Source organism: Pygoscelis adeliae, unplaced genomic scaffold (assembly GCF_000699105.1).
Source record: "Pygoscelis adeliae isolate BGI_AS28 unplaced genomic scaffold, ASM69910v1 Scaffold318, whole genome shotgun sequence".
Taxonomy (NCBI): domain Eukaryota; kingdom Metazoa; phylum Chordata; class Aves; order Sphenisciformes; family Spheniscidae; genus Pygoscelis; species Pygoscelis adeliae.
In genome coordinates, this window is record NW_008825430.1 from 1,597,278 (window position 1) to 1,619,339 (window position 22,062).

Consider the following 22,062-nt stretch of genomic DNA (forward strand, 5'->3'; position numbering starts at 1 on the left):
TTTTAAAAAGATTTTTTTTTTATCCCTTCTTTCACCATATGTTCCACTATTCCAAACAAAACCCTCTTTTTATTCTTTATTTAGTAACCTAATAATTGGTAAAATTCTTGTCATAAATCAAGTCCTTTCAGCATTATTGGAGCATGTCCTCGTGGAACTCTATCTCTTATTCATTGAAGGTTTCTAAGGGTCCTTATGATCTCCACAGAAAATATATGCCACAAAAGTACTGTAAGCATCCTTAGCAAAGAAACCAGGATAATCCGTAATATTTTCTTAAAGTTTTGTTAAAGTGTCCTTTACCATGAACACCATGTGGTGAAAGAATTTTTTTGCTAAACTAACAAAGTGCTAACAACTCAATGGACTCATTTGCTGGAAACAAACAGACAATCTTGCTTGTTTATCTATGGACATGATTGCAGCTCCAGTAACATACTAGAGGAGACTGGAAGCATAACCTTTGAGGAACAGCAGATTTATTTACAAAAGACAAGAAAGGAGCATAGTTTAAGGCTATGTAGGATCACTGTCAGAGGCAGTGGAATTATAAAGCCCAACAAATCAACACATGCACTGAAGAGTCACATTGCTTAAGGAGTAAAAGAAAGAACAAAATGAAATGAGAAAGGATATAGTGTGATTCCTTCATTGAACGGTAGGAGCCTCTATCATGGACGGGCAAGCAAGACACCTTAGTAGCTTTGGCAGGCCATGCATTAACATAGACCTTAGGAGTATTCAATAATAACACAAAAAATATTGATGATTGCGGGCCACATGAGATGAATGAGAGGCTGTCGCAGGCTATGGGCTGCAGGTGCCTAATCCTTTACTAGTGAGATAAATAGTACCCAATAGGCTTGCAAGGGCAACATCACCCCTTTCTAATAAATTACTTCCTTCTCATCCACTTCCCCAGTATCCAGACTGGATAATTGCTCTAATAATGCTAAAGAAAGGGTACAAGAAAGGTGTGAATGCTGCCAGGCAACCAAGAGTTGCATCTGAACGGGAAGCCTCCTAAAAGCTAACATGAAGCAGGGATTTTGGGCAGGTGACACTTCGTGGCACCATTTTGTAAGCAATTCTGCACAACACTTGCAAAATGCCCCTTTTTTTTTCATTTGGCCACAGTGACATGCCCACACTGATGTGACTGCAGGATTCAGGATTTAAGGAATGATATCCTCAGCTAGATATGACCAACCTTTCTACATGCGGGTTTAAACACACCAAGGAAGACAATACAGGTGCCTAGCAATTCACCTATTTATATGTGTGCAAAATGGGACCTAGAACATTGTTGGGTACTGCAAAAAAATTTGTTAGCCACTATCAGATAAATAGGCTAATGATGAGAGAAAGTAGGGTACGAGACTTTACAAAATACTTAGTTCCTATACAGGATATTATACAGAGTTAGAAAATACACTTAGTTCTTATATACTATAGTATTATAGTACTATTCATCAAGAGATCTCATATGACTCAAAGTTGTCATTATCCTCATTTTACAATGGCTGCTCTCAGGAGAGTCTGGCTAAGAATGACATGGGACTCCTGACTCAGATTTTCCTGATTCTTTTTAATTTAAATTATAACCTTAATGTTATTAATGTTATGTTATGTTAGTGCGATTATTTGTATTTAATTTCCTTTTGAGTTTTTTCTTTAATAGTGATATAATTTGAACTGACATAGTAACATGCTGTTCATATACTTCAGTTGAAATTGTGCCTAAGGGCAGTGAAATTCTCATCCATAAGCTGCGTAAGGGAAAAAAAACTCTGGCACTCAGAAGCCAAACACCTGCTAGAACTAGTGGCAGATCCAGATTTTTAAGAGAATTCCTGTTGTATAATGAAAACACAAAGAAGGGAAATGTGTGGGGCAATGGAATGGTATTAAAACCACGGCACTTAGCGGGGAAAAAGAATCCTAAACCACTATATACTTCAGAGCTAAATACTGAAGATCTTGACATTAAAGATGTTCACAAGTGCAATTATAAACAGAGACTTTTGTACCGTGGGGAAGGCTGAACAGTGACTCTTTATCATATATTGCAGGGCATCGCCATGCCTTTCATTGCTAATGATAGGGAGTTTTCTCCTTGCCCTCAATCTCAGTACATCTGCTGCTGATTCAGGTGGCAGGGGAAAATTGGCAAGTATGCAGCCCCAAAAGAGCCTGCCCTAGCGCTAGTAATTTTTCTTCATTGCATACTGTTTAGGCAATGCTGTCATCAGCAACAGCACGGTGTTTATCATGAACTGAACAGGTAGATGAAATGTATGGAACTGCTCTGCTACTGTAAATGACTACAAACTCTCATAACAGAAATAGACCTGGGAACAGGCAAACTCTCAGCCACCAAGAACTGGAATAATTTCTCAATAAGAAAATACATCTTTGGTGCAACTATTTCGAAGATCAAACAGCCCAAAATTCAAGTAGGAGAACCAAAAAAGCACGCACCTAAGCAACTTCGACAGATTAGGAAGATGGAAAGTTTCTGACAATCAACATCTACCATCAAAAAACTTCTCAATTTATGACACCCTCAAGGAGTCCTGTAAATACCATAACAACAGGTATAATCCAGAAATACAAAGAATAAGGTGGCAAGATTCCTCTTCAGAGATGAGTCAAATCAATTTACTGTAGGATACATAAATACCCCTCTAAAAAAGAATATTCTTACGTCACACACATAAAGGTCGCTCAGCTATACTGAAATAACTAAAACTAAAATAACACAAGACGCAAGAACAATCTTTATTGATCAGCAGTGTTTGCTGACCTACTTCAGTGACTTCCACAAAGAATAAATACACATAGATAAGGCTGTGTAAAGTCTTGTGCATGTACAGATTAACAGAGCAAAATTGCTCAAGTAAATGGAGAACTGACCTCAGTGGCGCCAGAACTTCTCTTGTACGTTCCAAAGGCACTAATATGACCTGCACAACACCGGCCACAGAACTGGGTGAGGAAATTTCTGCAGCAAGTTCATCACTTCTTTTTAAAATAGGAAGCATTTTCTAAAAGATTCAGTCAGTTTAGAGTGTATCAAGGAAAAGGGAATATACCTAATATATACGTTATTTCCACATTTAATTACCTTCATTGCTAAAATTTTGTATATTTTTGTTCTGAATTTGCCTAGCTTCTGATGTAGGCCTTTGGATGGGCTTGTAGGGTTTTTCTGTGCTATATTACACCATCCTTTATCATCAGAAATAATTTTCTCCCTTTTCCTCAAACAAGATGGGAAAGGTAGTGTGTGGTGGCCTAACAGCACGCACGAATGACCAAAATACTTATAAACATACTCCTGGTACTGCTGTCCCATGGAATAGGAGAGCTTGGGCTAACGCTGTTCTTCATCCACCTTTTTCAGCGGAGCACTGAGGGCGCCTGCTACCATCTTGTCAACATGTCTTCAAAGAGGGGCCGGGGCAGAGGGGTGTCCCAAAATTCTAGTTACAAAGACAGACCACCCTGAATAAGAGTGTAAATAATCAAAATGGTTCTCCTCTCGGTTACCTCTAGCTGATGAATTCTTTCTCACCTGAAAGAAATTAGACTGTAGAGAATGCCACAGCCAGATGTTCACTCTCAGGCTAACTTATGATTTACAACAGCTCAGCACACGAATGTGTCTAACACATGGTGAGGAAAACGTGATTTTTCCACTGCTAGTTTTCCACCACTTCTGATAATTTTAGTGATATTAACCCAGTTCTTCGTCTACTCTTCTTTCTCCATTGCAATAAGTCCCTTTGCAGGGTTTATGGGCTGAGCAGCCTAGCACGTTGACTCGGTCAGGCACATTTTCACAATAAGGAAGCAGTTAAATGGTCATGGCTCTGCTGTAGGAATGTTGGTTTAAGGCTATTAATAAGGCACATGAGGTGAATGCTTTTCAGCCAAGCTCCCTCCACGTGTGCACACCTGTTTCAGTATGATTTTAAAGAGAAATTCCCAAAAGAAGCTGTTCACAGCACGCAGTCTCTAAGTCTCAAATGCATTTTTGCAAATACTCTAGAGCTTTTAGGCTTTTTGTGCTTTACTGATGTCAGGAATACTGATACACCAACCACCAGGTAAAGCATGCTGCTTCCTAGTAAGAAATTTTCCCCTAAGAAATTATCTTTGTCTTATTAGCATCTCTGTTGTTGTCATCTACCACTTTACATTATTATCGCCACTGACTTCCAGTATCTTGCTCATTCTGACCTGATCTGCAGCTGCTGAAAGGCTTTCCCTGACCTAGGCCTGCTGTTCAAACACTGCAACTCACTTCTCCAAGCATGCATCCACACTGTTACACATTTAGTTTAGCCTCATTTAAATCTCAACTTAACTATTCCCTCAGTCCAGTGATGCCAGTCTTGATATCTTTGATCCATCCACCTTCTCATTTCCTCTTAATTTTTTGAGGGGCGGGAGGGGTGGTTGTTCTCCAAGCGTACTTTGCCTTTGTCTTTGCCACTGAAAGCATCTCAAGCAGGGTAAGGTTTTAACTGTGTGTTATATTGAGCCAGACATTGTCCAGCATTAACAAAGCAAAGGCTGACTAGAAAAAGGTCAAAAAGTGAACAAAAAGCAAATAATGTAACAAAAGAAGCAAAAGCCCCCCCCCCAAAAAAGTCTCCAAATCAGAAAAGACCAAATATGAAAGAGGACCTACCATTAATCTGAAGATTGTCCCCTTCATGGTCACATTTCATCAACTAGCATTAACTGACAGTACTTCACATGTACACTTACTAAGCCACTACTTAGATAACTACACTTTAGAGGTAAAACAAACAGAGCAATTAAAAGCTCACGTGACAGGCACTGCAGGCATCTGTTCACTGACAACTGTTAAGACTAATGGTCATTAGTTTAATGACTCATTTTTGTTCTTTTACATGATGTGTACAGTAATGCTGGAGGACTGATATGGTGAAGGGGAAAGGGCTCTTACTGAGGTGAGAAAAGATAAACACAGGATCTGCTGCTGGAAAGAATGAAATAAATCCTCTGAATGAACCGGAATTGCTGAAATGTTAAAAGACACAGCTGAGAAAGTCAGACATAAAATGAAAATAGAAACTGCTAATTCAGAACAGGATGCCTGCTCTAATCAGGATAGTTTCAACACTACAGCTTTATCACCCATCTTCCATGACCAGCAAAGAAATTTCATTAAGCAGTTTTAAAATGATCCAGGTGATTACAGAAAGACATTCAATGAACATGACAACAAAAAAAGGATGAAGAATGGAGAACACTGAAGAACATCTGTAATTCAAAGGCAAGACATTGTCTAGTGCTCTGGAATTAAAAAAAGTATGATGCCCTCTTAAATGCTCTGCATTTTCTTTTTAAATATTTTGAGCACCAAGTGTCTTCACTGTGACTGATCTCACTAACATACCATTTTTAACCCTCTAATGGTCTGTATTTCAAATGAACCAGTAGCAAGTGTAAGTGATTAAAACAGGTATCACAGAAGGAACACTGAAAGATAGGCCATGTGATTATATTCCTAGTCACCCATCTTGTATTCTCATTCAAACAGCTGAAGTTGAGTGAATTGCTTCACTATGTGTGCATTACTCTGGGAACTTGGCTACCATAGCCACAATATGTGATTTGCCAATACATACCACCTGCATACTGAGGGAACGGAAGACCTTCCTGTGGAAGAATATCCTCCCATCCTGTGTGGGTGTACAGAAGCAGATGTGTACATACAATGGATAGCTCCCAGGACAGATGAATTGAGACATGTCATAAGTCATGCATCGCTTTCCAATAATGATTATCTTTCTACAGGAAATTTAACAGAATAATTTTACTCCTTCAGAGTACCGCATTGGAGTTTACGATGGCATAGCAGATGGCTAGTAAGATAAACTGTCGTCTTTCTTTCTCTTTTCTAGCGGTTTGAAGAATCTAACTGTAGGGGATGATAACTTTTCAGCATGTACCTAGTTACTGGCATTTCACTGAATCTACCAGCAACTAAAAATTAGACACACAACTGAACATTAAGAAGAGGCTGTACACAAGCTACTGAAAAGCCCTCCTACCTCGACCAATACAGGAAAGGTTGTGGAGGGCCTGACTCTTATTGTTGCTGCTGGTACAATCGAATCTCTTAATGCATTTGTCTTGCATGCAAAATGAGCAATTAGCTCTAAGTGACATAGACATCTTTTGGAAGGTGAGTCATTTGGCCTCCCCTGCTTCAGCAAAGTGGAAAACACCACTATTTTTCTCAGAAGTAGGACAGCTACTAAGGAACAGCTTTTCAAAAGCAGCTTTTATATACTGAATTCTAAAAGAGTACACATAATCTTGGTTTGTCCACTTGACCTTGTCTTTTGAAAAGCTGTCATGCCTCTTGTAGGATAAGGGATACTCTGCTCACTACTTTTAAAAACAGTAAGGACAAGAGGAAATGCAGAGTTCCCAATACATGTCTGATTTCTAACCAACAGTGCAAAATCACCCATTCCTGCACATCTAGCAGCTTCTCTTTTACTGCTACCATTTTCACGTAAGGTTAAACAGAATTCTTGACAGCATAGTTTAATTGTAAAGATTTACAGAAGGGCACTATTCCTACAGAATATTTTTCAACTATTCCTGAGCACTTTTGGATGGACCTGTGGCAATAACCTCCCCTGAATTTTCTTATCCGCAGTCAGCTCTTACTTTGCCAGTACAAGCTAATGCGAGCTAGGAGGCCAACCCTAACAGTTCAATATCTAAAGCTTTAGCATGGTTCCAGATTCTCATATGTTTGTCTTTAGCATTCTAAGACTTTTCAAAATACAGACAGAATCCAAGAACAATGGACTGTGCAAAGGCAGGGAAATAAATTCATCCACCCTTTTATTTAATTGCAGAGGATTCCTTTTGCCCTATGTATCTATGACTTCTCAGACCGAAGACAACCATGACACTAGAAACTACTGAAGCTAGAACCTACACAATCTAGTGAATTTGCAAACAGTGCTGTGAAATAGTGTGCTTTTAATGATTCAGTTGATCTATTCTTATCCTGCATAATTATACATATCTTCACGTTCTCCACTGCTTTACAAATTGTAAACAGTAAGAGTCTCACTCTCACAGTTAAGCTGTGCTGAAGTTAGCTGTGGCAGTGATCCTATTTTCATTTGCACTTTTTACAGGCCTGGCTTCCTCTGCACTCTATACAGAGTAAAATGGTATTATATGAAGCCTAAACAGCATCCATTTTAAATAACAAGACCCGAATATAAATCTTAACCTGTGTATTTCTCCGCAAGTTTGGCTGTACTTGGAATTATCAGTCCAGAACATCTCTATTTCAGAGCCCAGTCCTTTTTGCCAAGAGAGATGTTCTTTTATCCTGATTATAGTGAAAAAAGCCAACTTGCTGGTCTGGCTCAGGCTGTAATTGTTCTGTGCCTTTATACAAGCTTTTTATAGTTCCTGGTAGAAAGGCTGAAGGGAATCCTACACATCCACACAAGGTCTGAAATTTGTTGCCCTCTTGCAGAAAACCATCCAAAAATGACTGCATGAGATTTGTCCCTTCCCTATGTGTTTTTCCTTTCTTAGAGTTAAGATAATGCATGCAGCAATTTCCCTCATTTTGTGTTACTTCAGCTTTAATAACAGAGGAAGGGGCTGACTGCAAATTGTTCTATAGAAAATACAACCAATTTCTTAAAAAAGCCTGATTACCTACTTGAATAAAATCCTCAAAGAAGCAACTACACACTTTAAAAGGAAGTATGGGAAAATAAGACAATCTCCAAGTCAAAATGCCTATGCTGAGAAGATTTAATATGGTCTCAAAATAAGCCAAAACTATTCATTCCTGCCATTTACAAACACAGAATCATTCCAAATTGCCTAAAAGCCCTATGAATCCAAATCAATCACCAGCATTTCACAGATTAATCAAATGCCTCATGAAGACCAGGAAAACGCAGGGCTGTGCTGCCCTCCTGTTTTTGCTCCTTCAGCATCAAGCCAAAACCTGATACCTATTCTAAATCAATGTGTTCCATACTACTGCTTCCTGGGAGGCTGGGGGCTGAAGACATGTAGGAAAGGAAAGCCTTTCTCCCGGTTCTTTACAAGGTATAAAAATTAAATTAAAAAATTCCAGTAATAGAACAGGAAACCTTGCACTTAAATCCTCAAGTCTACTGTGAGTGGACAAATAGAAAAACAGGGCACCCCACTTAAATAAATATTCCAACTACTGCTACTACTATTTTTCTCCTCTCGTGTGTAAGAAAAATAGCCAATTTGTACTATTTTCAGAATAATATTCAAGGAACAAAGAAGTTATGTACAGCACATTTTAAACAAAATCAAAATACAGAAACCAAACTCAACTTCAGTTGAGAAATATTTTAAAGAAATTCAAGTTAATAGAATAAACCCTTCTCTGTAAATCTCTTTTTATAATTTCCTTTCGTTAAAGATAACAATATATTGAATTTAAGTCCATACATAACATATCAAATGATTTTTTTTTTTTTACAGAGGATCTATTCATAGCAGCTTGTATTTGCAACATATGCAGCAAATTATACTATTAAACACTTAATCCTAATAAAGTTTAAATTTCACCCCTAACAATAAAGCTTGCACAAATCTTGCTATACTTGAAATAGGATTCTAGAAATAACCAATAAAAGTCATAGGTAGCTATCATGACAATTAAAAATTGAACATTTGAGATGTAAAGTTAGCTGTTTGCATTGAAATGTTCTGATGAAATATTAAGAATAATTATGATTTTTTTTTCAATTGGTTAAGGTTTACTTTTTTTAATTTATTTACAAGATACAGGAAAATAACAGATAGGTGAGAGCCCTGTGAGTCAGTTTACATGTCTCTGAAAACTGTGAGCTCTTATGTGCCCTCCGTAGCAGCCATGAATGGACTGATCCCACTGAGAGGCCTTTGCAACTCCAGCGCCTTGCGGAAGAGCCGAGTACCACACCAACCCGCAGGCAAATCCACAGAGAGAGAAAAATGACTACTGCAGCAGAGATCCTCTGGTACTAACAGCCCATATAAACAGCACAGGCTGCTAGGGCAGCCCTGCAAAAAGAGGAATGGATGTAGATGAGCTACACCAGCATTTTAAAAGCTGACCAGAACTTAACAAGTATCAAGGAACGGAACTTAACAAGTATCGACAAGAATGCCTCCACAAAGAGTAATAACAGCTTCTGAAAGCAAGATCCATTAGAATCAAGCTCGCCCCCGCCAATCTAAATTTTATTTCAATTCAAGCGCTCCATATATGAAGTCTGACCTATCTAATGTTAATTATGCAGCTCTGAACAGGATTTTCTTCTAAGCTACTTTATTAAAAGAGCCAATTCCAACACAAAGATCAGGCAAGCAGCCCCCCATTTTAACGAGACCAGTCATGCCACTGCAAGCCCCAGTTCAAGCAGGTATTCAGCCTAGCAAGCTGCATCACCTTTCAACGTGAAACATCATTCCTCATTTTTCTTGACCCATGTTCTCATTTAGCTGTGCAAAAAGATCTGATTGTGTCTAATTTCTCAACTAAAAATAACACCAGGGTAAATAATTGTATATTGTTTTATACAGCAGCATATGTATAAATATGCTAATAATAAATAATAATAAATTTTATACAGCAGCAAATAAGTATTTTATACTTATATGCAGAGAAGAGTCCATCAGGAACCTGCAGCTATCTCACACTTAATTCTGACTAAAACTCAACTAAAGACAATCTCAGTTTGCCTGAGACTTTATTAGTGCACTTACATACAGTATACATGCACATATTTCCATATAGCATACATATAGGAATAAAGTCTAAAACTTTAGCAGTGAATTGAGGCTTTCAACATTGCACACCACCACCTACAAAGGGGAATTATATTTTTTTAGGGTGCTAAATGCTCCTTTTAAAAAAAAAGTGCTAGCTTTTCTCTGCAGACAAAAGCATATACACGTTGACAGGTACTAGGTACTTTTGATTTAACTTGAAGATGCAGATGTAATTTCTCAGAATAATATAGATGTCTAACTCTTTCAAACCCATCGACCTTAGACACTGAAAACATCACCAAGAATTTGGGTCTGCATCACAAGGACAGGTTAATGGAATTGGACCCACCTCATATCACGTGGGGAATCACATTATTATAAAAATTAATAAAACTGCTTAAGTAGCATGGAATACTTTCATGAAGGGGTTCAGAGTGGTCTGATTTTGAGAAGAGCTGGGGAAGAACTAGCAGGTGCAAGGATGTTGTACCAGGAAACTCTTCTCTCAGGAGACTGGATAGAGTTGATGACATGGGAAACTTGGGTTGCCAACTTTCTACAGAGTATATAACCCTGAAACTCTGGGAAAATGAATTGGATTATGAAGGTTGAAGAGAGAGGCCAGCCCATTATTGAAAGATAATCTAATTGAATTTTGCAAATTTTACTGATTTGATGATTACTCTCAAGATGAAGGGCTAGTGCCACTTTTTCATTGCTGCTAGTCTGTTTTCTTCACTTCTCAGCACCCTTCTTTCACAGACCCATCTGGAGCTAAGAAAGCACATTAGTGAAAATTCCCCACAAACAATTGGTTTTGTGCAGCCAACTATGCTTTCCCCACACTTAATACAGCTTTTCTTGAGAGGAGTTCCTCAGAGCTCAGTATCCTTACTCTTGAAGTAAGGCATTCTTGAACAGAGTAAGACAGTGTTGAGTGGTAACAGAGGAACCTAAAGGCTGTCTTTCACTATTCTGATCCAGACATGCACATTACTGGTTAATGTTTGCATAATTCATTCACATTTTGTGCCAGAGGAATCTCTTACTTCATGAGTTAAATTTTATTCATAGCTGAAGTCTACATTCAAAATAAGACTGGGCTATTATGGAGGCAAAGACTTATAAAAATTGAAAACTCCCTTTGAAACACATGCTTTCCAGTAAGAGCAGCTAGCAAAATGCAAAACACGGTCAACATTCCAACACCATGATGTCAATTTTCATATGCACAGACAAAATGCTACATGTAGAAATCAACTCTCTATATCTTCCTTATTTATGGTGTGCTTGCGTTTCCCTCCATTTTCACTAGCAGAACTGCGCCATGCAGTGGAGAGTGCAACCCCTTAAAAGGTTCAAAGGAATCTTCTGAATATAGTAAATCTGGCAAAAAGTCAGGTCGATTTTTAAAAAGTGAATTTCCATGTTCTGCTTCAGTTCTCCTGAAAAACAGCATACATGCTCTAAGGACTGGTTTTGATGTTTCCCTCTGCAGTAGTTCGGAGAAATTCCTGCCAACAGGGATGGTCTGGAACACCTGATAAAATGGTCTTCAATGACACACAATAAAAAAGTGACATGTAAAAAAATGGAAATCACTTCAAATTTTGCAAGGCTTATAAGCAACAGGCAAATTATCTTTTTTTATCATCTCTGCTTTTTTTCCAGAGGGATCAATACAGCCAATTTTCAAGAAAACTAACAGCTGCAGACACAGCTTTAAATGCCATCTGTCCTTAGCAGTTACATGAAGATGAGATGAAATGATTCACACCACACAACAGGAAATATGATAACCAACTAGTTAGCACTGATGAAATTCAGCCTCAGTTTGCTTCCTATGGGCAGGTCTTGCTCAGGAAAAACTCCCACTGATGTCTCAGGCAAAGTGCCTGCAGACTTCACTGGCACTGTTACTCAAAGTGCAGAATGCTGTACTGTTGAAATAGAAAGCCTGAATTTTACAAAATAAGGTCTCACTTGTGGCACAGCAACCTAATGAAGTCCATGGGGCTCCCCAGCCTGGATCTTTTTCAGGACTGAGGTTTTGTAGTGCCTAGGCTGAGAGTCCTCGTACTACCACTGATTCAACGTGAACTTTTGGCAGACAAGGAATGACAGGACGCTCCTACAGTACAGTTGAAGAGGACAAGGTCTTTTCTTCAGTGTTCTCAAGGACTGCCCTTAACATTTGAAATAATAAAAAAGAAAGTCTACAATTCCTACCTTTTTCCCATTTCTAAATAGTGGCTTCTATGTGACATATGACAGATGGCTCACAGAGGTCTAAATTCAGCAAGAAAAATAAGCAATTATAAACAAATACATCATTGGTGTTTGCTAAGGACATAATTCAAGCAAGTTCAAAAGATCAGAACAAGACCCACATGTTCTGTTATCCCAGCTAAGGCCCTTCGCAAGATGGTTATCTACAGGAAGAAATTTTCTCCAAGAAAAGCTTAGTGTTCCCAGTACATTTCTTGCCCTTGGAGAAACCATGCAAGCTTTAAAAAAAAAAATAAAATTCAGCTCATAAATAAAAATTAAAAATATACAGAAAATTTTCCCTTTCAAAGTAATGCTGCTATTTAAGACTAGGTGAAGATTTAAAAGGTTGCAAGTTAAGAACAGGTGATGCTAACAGGATATTTGAAAGGCACATGAGACTTGCAACATTAACTAAAATGTATTTGCCAACTGATCTAATTGCTTACTAATTTTCAAATCTATTCCCACCGGATAAGTAATGGCATTTTAAGCCCAGCTCCTGGCATTAAAAATACATTTATAGTTTCCTTTTAGCAGAAGATAAACAGCTGCATGGTAAAAACCCATACGTTAAGATGGCATTCTGGAGGTTTTCTTATAGTTTTAACCAACCTATTGTGTTCTAAATTTAACTGAAAGAGGTAGGAAGAGGAAATGGGAAAAGCATTTGGGTGCACAGTTTCAACGCTGGGGTGAAGGCAAGTGCGCACTCATGCAGGGAAAATGTCTGGAATATTTGTGTCTTACAGAAGGACTGACCACATAATCAAAGTGGAATTTAAGCCAAGCCTTATTTAGTAAAATATCTGAAGCCATTTCTGTATTTATCTTGCTCAAGGAAATACTAGTGTTTGTTTAAAAACAAGAAACTACTCCAGCAATTAAGCAAGATGACCCAAATTTCCTTGCATACTCTGAAAATACTCAAAATCTGAAAATGTGCCAGAAACATAATAAAAATGTTTGTAACAAGAAAATTTAATTACAATGTTAAAATATATTCCAGGCAGACACAAAGCAGCTCAGAATGTAGGCAGCTATGTAGGCTTTGAGCAAGTTCTTATGCATCCAGGATGTACCTCCAGATACACCTGGAGTTTGGAGAATGTGTTTCTTTAATGTTAGTTTTTAAACAATGAGTCACAAGTAACAGTAGGTCTAGGCATTGGTTCTAACTCCTAGTTCAACAATCCTCAGGCGTAGTCCCCAGGAACATCAAAATGACATAAGAACAGCTGAACTGGTTCAGACCAAGGATCCATCTAGCCCATCGGCTTCCGACAGTAGCCATAACTGGACACCCAAAGAGGACATCCAGAGCAAGTATGTACAGTACTTCCCTGGAATACTTTCCTGAACTCACCCACTTTTCTTAGCCTGCTGTGGTTTGTCTATATAGTAGTTCTTAGTAGATCTTCCCAGTACTTGTCCTGTCTCCCCTGAAACCCATGTAACCTTCTACTGAAAAAAAAACTGTATGGCAAGGAGTACCTAAGATCATTACATGGAGGACAACCACCTTTCATTGTTTTGAATCTGTCTCCTAGTAGTTTTATTTAATGGCACTCAGTTCTTACGCTAGAAGAAACAAGTTACCAGCTCATCCCTGTCTAGCCTTTCCACCCCATTCATAACAGGATCAGAACTGTATACAGTACTTAAGTGTGGGCAAACCAGGAATTCATACAGTGAAAGGATGATACCCTTTGCTTTGTTTTACAGCTTCCCTTCCTAGCATTTCCTGCCGTTCAATTTGCACTGTTAACTGCTGCCAAGCTCTTTGCTGGCTATTCCATGAAAAGACTTACCTGAGAATCACCTGTCTAGAGGAAAAGTGTAATTGTTAATCACAGAAAGCACTTTATATTCATATAAATAAAGTTATAAAATCAGGCGACAAAAACAGAGCCTGTTCAAGCAGTCTTATCAGTTAGTGGCATTAGTAAAATCCCTACACAGCATACACAACACCTCTCTCCAGTGACAGATGTATTCCCTCTTCTGCTTTCTAACAAAAGTGTTGATAAGATCAGCTGAAAGAATCAGTAATATGTTGGACGTACCTGGCAGTTTCCAACTAGAACATCATCTACCAAGCAGGCAATACTCAAGACACTTCTATGCTATTGGGTTTTTTCAGTCAACATCCATGTTAGTCAACCAGGGGACAGTTTAAAACCATTTGGAGACTCAAGAAAACAAAACACCAAATGAGTAATGAGACCTTGAAAACATCTAATACAAGGAGACTCTCAAGAGAGGAAGCCAAATCATATTTTAGCATATTTCATTTGTTATACATCCACAGAGAGCACTGAGATTGTTTAGCCTTCTGCTTCCACGCCACTGCTACACCCAACAAGAGGCTGAAGTAGCTGGGAAAGCAAGGAAAACTCCCATCAGAAGAGGCGAACCTGAATGTATCGGAACCAGTACTTGCATTGTCCTTTCGCATTTCTCCATGACAGTAGATGGCCTGGAGCAGCCACGTATACAAGCAAAGAACTCACAACAAAAGGGGGGGATTTTTTTTGGAGGTAGATAATTTCTTGCTGAATAAGCCAGCTGGGAATAAAGGCAGTTTCTGCAGCCTTCTCAGAGCTTCTGCAAGGTGCAGGCCAGGAAACATTTATTGCCAGAGCTTGAGAGAACACAATCTCTTTTTGCATTCTGTGGCAGTGCAGGTGTGCCCATGTCATCTACTTCTATGATACTAGAAGGCAATAGATCAGGCAGCTAAAACTTTCTTCTTTATGTCTGCATTTACTACAGAGTGAGCCTCTATAGGTCCTTTCACAAATACACACTATAAACTATGCCCTGTTCTGCTTGCATGCACAAGAGACTGTGTCCTATAAATTTTAAGCAGCTTCGATTTTTGGCAAAGCACCTGATGACAGAAAAAACATTACATAAATACAGAAATACATGTTTCCACATATAAACAAATGCTCCACTTAATGCTACAAAACAACATCATTAACCAATTGGGACCTCCCACCGTGACACAAATGACAACAGTTAGCATACAACAACAATCTAGTAATTGCAATCGTAAATGCATTTTTAATATTGTTTCGCAATTCAGTCGAGCTGACTTGCATTCACTGTGTTTCTAGTGGATCCAGAAGCATGACAAACTGACAATTCTTGGAAACCACATTTCTCAAAACAGACCAAGAATACTGTTTTCATTTTCTCTCCATAACGATGTTAAACCTAATAAATATAAAATTAGAAACAGAAATAACATTGTTCCTAAACAATTTATGTAATATGCTGTCTGGAAAGGATATATTAGGCCAAGGTTTCAAAAACTGCCCTCCCTTTATAATCACGTGATGCTTGTACTTGCACTTCTCAAGTATTATCGAATATCTACACACCCAGGTACTAGAATTTACACACCGGAAACCTATTCTTTCAAAAGAGTTTTAAGGGTGAAAGTTTTGGTTTAATAAGCTAACTATGATGACAAATGCTTAGCCTAAGCCTAAGGCACCCAATGCCTGGTTCCCATTGGATTAATTGAAATTTACCTTGTCACTTGTTTCAAAAAAATCCAGCTAAGCACCTGCCACCACAGTAAAGTACTTAACAGCATTTGTGTTTAACTGATGTCCCAAGTCTTACTGAAAATCATCAAAACAAAGGCTCCACATGACACAGACCCTTCTGAAAATGCTGCTATGTTGGCATTAGGTTTAGCACCCTTGCATAGCTGACAGTCATCAAAAAGTGAGTTTGCAGAACCGTACTTCCTCCTAGAAGCTGGAGAGAGGCCTTTTTGAAAACATAACCCTTAAATTCAAGAGCACTTGGCAGTGTACACACTTCAGCTAATATCAAGAAAAGTTCTCCTCTTAGGGGAAAGAAAGTTATATACATGCTTTCAAAACCTAAAGGAATTATTTATCTATCAGTGACAATAAAGTGAGTGCAGAGGGCATATCAGAACTGCAGTGCTATACAGTTCATATGTGGGTCTTAGTTGCCTCTCCAGAGTTGCCATGGCTATATCCAATGTCCCTTCTGGAATGTTGTGCTCACTAGCAAACTGTACTTCAAAAGCAAACCCACTCTTTCACCATGCACAAATTCCCTCTGTTTTACAGAGATTTTGCATAATAAGGATTACACTGGAATTGTTCAAGTAAGACTGTGTTAGACTGTATGCAGCCACAAGACTTTATCATCAGTATTATCAACTACATAAAATCTTAACAAAGCGCTGACTTAACAGTAAAGTACAACATTTGCACAGTATGATATAACTCATGCCCCAAGATTTCTTGCATAGCCTTACAACACAAACAAGTAGAGAGGCACAATTATAAATCTGCTCCCACTATCACTGAAATTAATATATTTTACTACTTCATTGCAAGCCACATTATATTTGGTGTTTACTTAAACCCCAGCTCCTGGATTCAGGTAAGCAAGGAGAACTATTTTATGAAAGGCTTCAAGCCCAAAAATTGCAGATAAAGACATAAATGTGAACCCTACAGGTTCTAGAAGTAAAAGCAAATAAAAAGGACTCCGATTTTAAAATGTGCATTATTTGAAGCGAAACTCATTATTTTGGATGGCCAAATCATGATTTCTGAACGAACGGTAAAAGGGCTTTGATATCAGTACAATCAATCACATACATTTTCTGTGATACAAAGGCAGGAATGGAATTTGGTGCACTGTGCGAAACTGCCACCCTCAGTGCCATTTATGCCCCAATTTGGTAAGGAATATGAAGGATCCAGCTGCACCAAGCAGACCTGAATGAGTAATTATCAATGACTAAGCATTCAAGTATCTGCTAAGACCAAAGATTATTCTAGAGCTATTCCTTCATTTCTTCACTACTTTTTCAAGAGAAATGAGAAGCTATTGGCTGTTGTGAGAGATTATTCCTGCACTTGAGGCTTCTCTAAATGTGTTCAACTCTTGGATATTTTGTTTTGGAACAAGCAGTTTGCAGCTCTACACACAACTGATTTGAGACTCTCTGCCCAATTTTTAGTGTAACCTTAACAAAAATTATCATCACAGTGAGCACTGATACCCCTGTCTGAAGATGTAGATACAGAATTCAAAACCTGGCTGGATATGGAGACTAAACCACCTTTGCTGCATCAGAATGAATGGGTTTGGACCATGCTTGAGCTGATTTTTCTGAGTTGTATCACTGCAAGCATCGCTCATGCTCACTACGATAAAGATATTTACTGAGAAAATGAAAACAAATAAATGAGATAGTAAAAGGATCCCTTCACTGATATCATCTATACTCTTGGTCATCTCCCATAGTTGGCTTCTTTTTTTTAAATGAGTACATTTTAAAAAAATAAGTATTCACACATAGTTTGTGTCTCAAGTCACAAGACAGACTCATCACAATTTTTCTGGCAATTCAACTCTTTTGGGTTGTAAATTGGGGGTAACAGCAGTTCAGATCCTATGAGCACTGGCTGAGCAATCATTATTAGTCATAAATGCAAAGCAAGCTTAGAAACTTACATAAGTTTTCTGGTAATGCTGTCACTGAGTCACAACCTTGTCAATAACAATGAATATTTTAAGTCAGAACGCTTCTACAGAGTCTCAAAAGTGTTATTTGTCTGTAGTAGAGGCATTTCAATCTTCAAACTAAGAATAAAACCACAGGCCCATTGAGGCTGATGGCAAAACTCCAGATGGGTGCAGAATTGCGACCTGCCTACAAAAAAAGTGAAACTGCTTCAGATTTAACTCTGGACTTGCAAATCTCATCCTGATATTTTTTATTAAAGTTACTGGACATTTAAGAATCCTTACTATTGTATGGCATGTAGATCATAATCTATTTTCTGAACATTGGTGTGCAATACATTCAGTGACTGTAAAACAATATTCCAAAGGTTTTCCACAAACATGGTCTCCAAGTCCACTATGTCATATAATGGACATCAGATTTTTGGCCTTGCAAAACTCAACCTTAAAGACATTTACTATGTTGGTAGTTTTTGGCAGATTGGTTATGGCAGAATCATTTTGAATAAGATAATGTTTTCAGCATGTATATCCTTTACATCCAAAATATCACAGATAGTTAGAAAAATACATAACGCAAGCAGGGATTGCAGAAACATAAGTCATGGGAGCAACCAACAGTTTATTCAATGAGTATGTGACCTATGAAACTTTCCCTTCCATAGAAACCCAGAGCTAAAGCTTCTTAAATATCCAGACACGGTGTGTTTGCTGTTATTCCCTCCTCGGACATTAGCAGCTCCACGGTCTTTGGAGGTGAAACAGACTGACTTGCAGAGGGTTTAACTAGGACTGTAGGAACCTAAGAAAATATCAGCATATTCCTGATTTGAAAACAACATACCAGAGATAAATCTAAAATGAATCCATGTGTAAAATTCTTGATGATATATATTTGTCTATATAAATCTGCTAGCCATCATTTCTTGCTGCCGTTAATCCATTAGTAAGAATATACACATACGCAGTCTTGCAAACATTTCATAACAAACGTAACAGCATCTAGCTGAATGGTGTAGTAAAATGTTTTCACGAGGTTAAGAAAGAGTGGGTTACCAGGCTGAACATCCTGCCTTTTCAATTACCAATATGGATCCATATGTACTCAAGAGATCACTTAAAACCAGCAAAATTGGACTTGGATACTTCTATTTTGTTTATTAGTTAACCATCTCCTAAAGTCTGTAGTATTGATAGCTCACCTGCTACCGTGTGAGAAAAAGGAGGAGCCTTTTACACCATATTTAGCAATAAATACACATGAATAGTTAAATTCAAGGCCAAGGATATAATTAATGTTCACAAATACATATAGTCTGTGGAATACAGTAACTTCTTTGGATAGACTCATCATTTAAATCTTTAGAAACAATGAATGATTCCATGTTGCTGCTACCATTTGGTGGCGAGGTTTTTCTGTTTGTTTTTAAGAAAAACATACAGACATCATTTGCTTGGATTACCATTGGCTTTAGACTAACGCAGTTCCATTCATTTCATTTATATTGGCACATATCAGAAAGAGTAGGCTCTGCGTCTGCAGAAGAACACAGCCAAAGCTAGCCCATAAGCGACCTCCTCCCGAGTCGTTTATGCCACTGCTCTTGGTCACAGAACAGATTTAATGAACAGGCAGCTCAGCAATGCTCAGTGGTAAACTATTCACTGGGTTGTCCTATGAAATCTAACTTACCTACTAGTATAGCAACTAATCTGCCCTTGACAAAATAGTTCTGTCAAACTTGAGACACTGCATAGCTGTAAGGGCAGAGTTCAGGTTGGAGCCTAGCTAAACACCATGCTGTGCTTGTTACCATGCTTTGAACAATCAGAAAGGGCTCCTATAACCAAAGTTAACTTTCATTTCTTCTCAGTAACAGCTACCTCTTTTTCACAACTTCTCATGTTAAAGTTTTCTTTGCGTTACATTCATACCACATTTCCACCACATTCTTTTGAAATGGTCATTATTTTATTCTGTACCTGCCTCAAGCAGGATGAAATTAATCAATTGCACATAAGTGACATGACATAGACTTGTGACCTTGCCCAGCATCCAATTGTTTCTAATTGATTAGCTCCAGACATAAGCACTTTAATAGCCAAAAACAACACAAGTGGAAGCTATGGTACAATATTAGGGTAGAATGACTGTGTGTGGTCCATATAGCCTGGCCCCAAGCAACCAATTAAAGAATTAATGGTTATTGGATACTGAAAATGTTATGTTAAATAATATAAAATACCTTTAATGTGCCTAAAATTGTGATAAAATACCTAAAACTTAGGAGCAGAAGGGCCTCCTACAAGATTGGGGTTAAGTGCTAATGACTGAAATATGCCAAACAGATTAGAATATTTTAAAGGACAATCAAGACCAAAAAATTTGACCTGGATTGAAATGTTCATAAAGCTACTCACAATAGCCTATTGATTATTACAATGTGTTCGGGTTGTTTTTATTATAAAGAGACAAGTGAAGCTATGCCAAACCATTCGTGGAGAAGAGGAAACTGTGCCACTACTGGTTCCAGTTCTACAATAAGAAAAATATGAAAGAAAAAAATACAAGAAATATATTGTGGAAGAAAAAAAAAAATGGTCTCTTCATAACCAAAAGGCCCAAACACGAAGTTGACATTTCCCTTCTCTGAACTTCTCATCTTGAACAGAACTATTAAGTGAACTTTACATACTACTTTCTGAGTGTTTTATAGGACCGGTTATTACAGCATCACTCAACTGCTCGCACACAAAAATACAAGCTGAACAGGCACAGCAAATCAGTAACATTTTTGTTCTTGCATAAGAAATATGCAAGCAAAAAGCAGAAGATCCCACTGTTTCCCTATCTGCTTGGACATGCACTGAAAGCACTGCGGTTTACTGCACAATTAATACAAACAATAATTTTTACTTTTATGGTGAGTCCTTTAGTCAAGTAACCAGTGTACTTTCACGACTCGCTGCAACCATAATACAGATACAGGAGGTGTTCATCAACAGGTAGCTGCCAAATGACTCACAGCACACAATGCGCTCGGCAGTGCTACTAAGAATGGATTGGGGCCCGATTCCCACTACCTTAAACCTCAAACTCCACCCTAAATCGATCATAGCTTACTCAGCTGTCCAGTACAGTCTCCTCAGTTCTTCATACCCCTTCTGAATTTATTTTTGCCTGCTGTATTGTCCTTCAGTTCAAAATTATTCAGGATGTACGTTTGTATAATGCCCAGCACACCAGGCTCCAGTTTGAAACCACCATTTCTCAGCATTGCAATAGTACAAACAGTACATAACAGTATTACAGTAAACAGCATCACTGATTTTATTTAAAACCAAGATTTTACTTTTTTGTCAAAAACTACAACAATACTTCAAAAAAATGATGCTATTTATTTCAAAAAATATTCTTCAGTTTATTTAGATGTCCTTTCCTAAGATTTCTGGATTTGGGTGTATTTAAGACTGAAGCATCCTTGAAACGTTCTGTGCTGTAGGAACTATCAGTATAGAGAATGACATACTGTAACAACATCTCTGCTGCATGCCAGCACACCGTATTTCTTGAAATACTCGCTTTTTGGAAGTGATTAGGCTCATGTGTCAGGCAATAGATCAGTTGGCAGCTATGGTTTTCCTCCACGGTTCCTGTATTCATTGAACACTTGAAGCAAAGCCCCTTTCGGACCACCTTCCCCCCCAACAGTGACTTCCAAGTGCTTTAGCTGTTTCTACCCAGGTATTTATATAACCCTTGTCACTTCCAGTATCTTTACATTTATCAGGTGCTAAACCTCCTGGGGGCAAAGAGCAGCTGTGCTGCCTAGAAAGACCCATGGCATTACACATCTGGCAAGACCCCCCTTTGGTCCCCATTTGGTAAAGTCAGGTACAATATTATTAGGAAGAGAGAGAATATTAATTTCCCACATGGATGTCTTTGAAATTCAGTGAAAGGAAAACCTTCTCATCAGGAACCTTTTATTTACAGTGCAGTTCCTTCAGCGGTTTTCTGTTTAAAAAACAGTAATTCAAAGCGTGCAGCAAGATCATCTGATAAAGGACCAGGCATGACAACAGCAACAAGTTCATTACCTACCTGTAGATGAGCACAGATAGCAATAGCAAGCCAAGTGATCTCCCAGGAGAGCCCTGTGGCTTTAGGGCTGGCCATCCTTGTGCCTTGGGGCTCTGCTGAGAGAAATTGTTTCAAGTTACAAACAAAATCAAGTGGGCTCCGCCAGAATTTCAATGACTAAAGCAAACTGGGCAAAGGCACGGAACCGGCCTTTGGAAGAAATGCAATGCAAACACCGGAGTTTCGTGCTGGCCAGAGGAGCAGACGCGCAGTGCATGCCATGAGCACAGCCTGCAGGGTGAGGTAGTTCCAATTAGGGAAGAGAAAGGGGGGAAAATGAAAGGGTTGGG

The 22,062-nt window shown here is 38.4% G+C and overlaps 1 protein-coding gene across 1 annotated transcript in view; it reads right to left on the reverse strand.

Moving 5' to 3' along the window:
* The window catches only part of ADAMTSL3 (ADAMTS-like 3), a 185,820-nt gene extending 164,001 nt beyond the window's left edge, over positions 1–21,819 (reverse strand). The window contains 1 exon segment of the mRNA XM_009330904.1: positions 21,734–21,819. Within this exon segment, the coding sequence (XP_009329179.1) occupies positions 21,734–21,808 (75 nt within the window). The 5' untranslated portion in view covers positions 21,809–21,819.
* Positions 21,820–22,062: the final 243 nt, after the last annotated feature.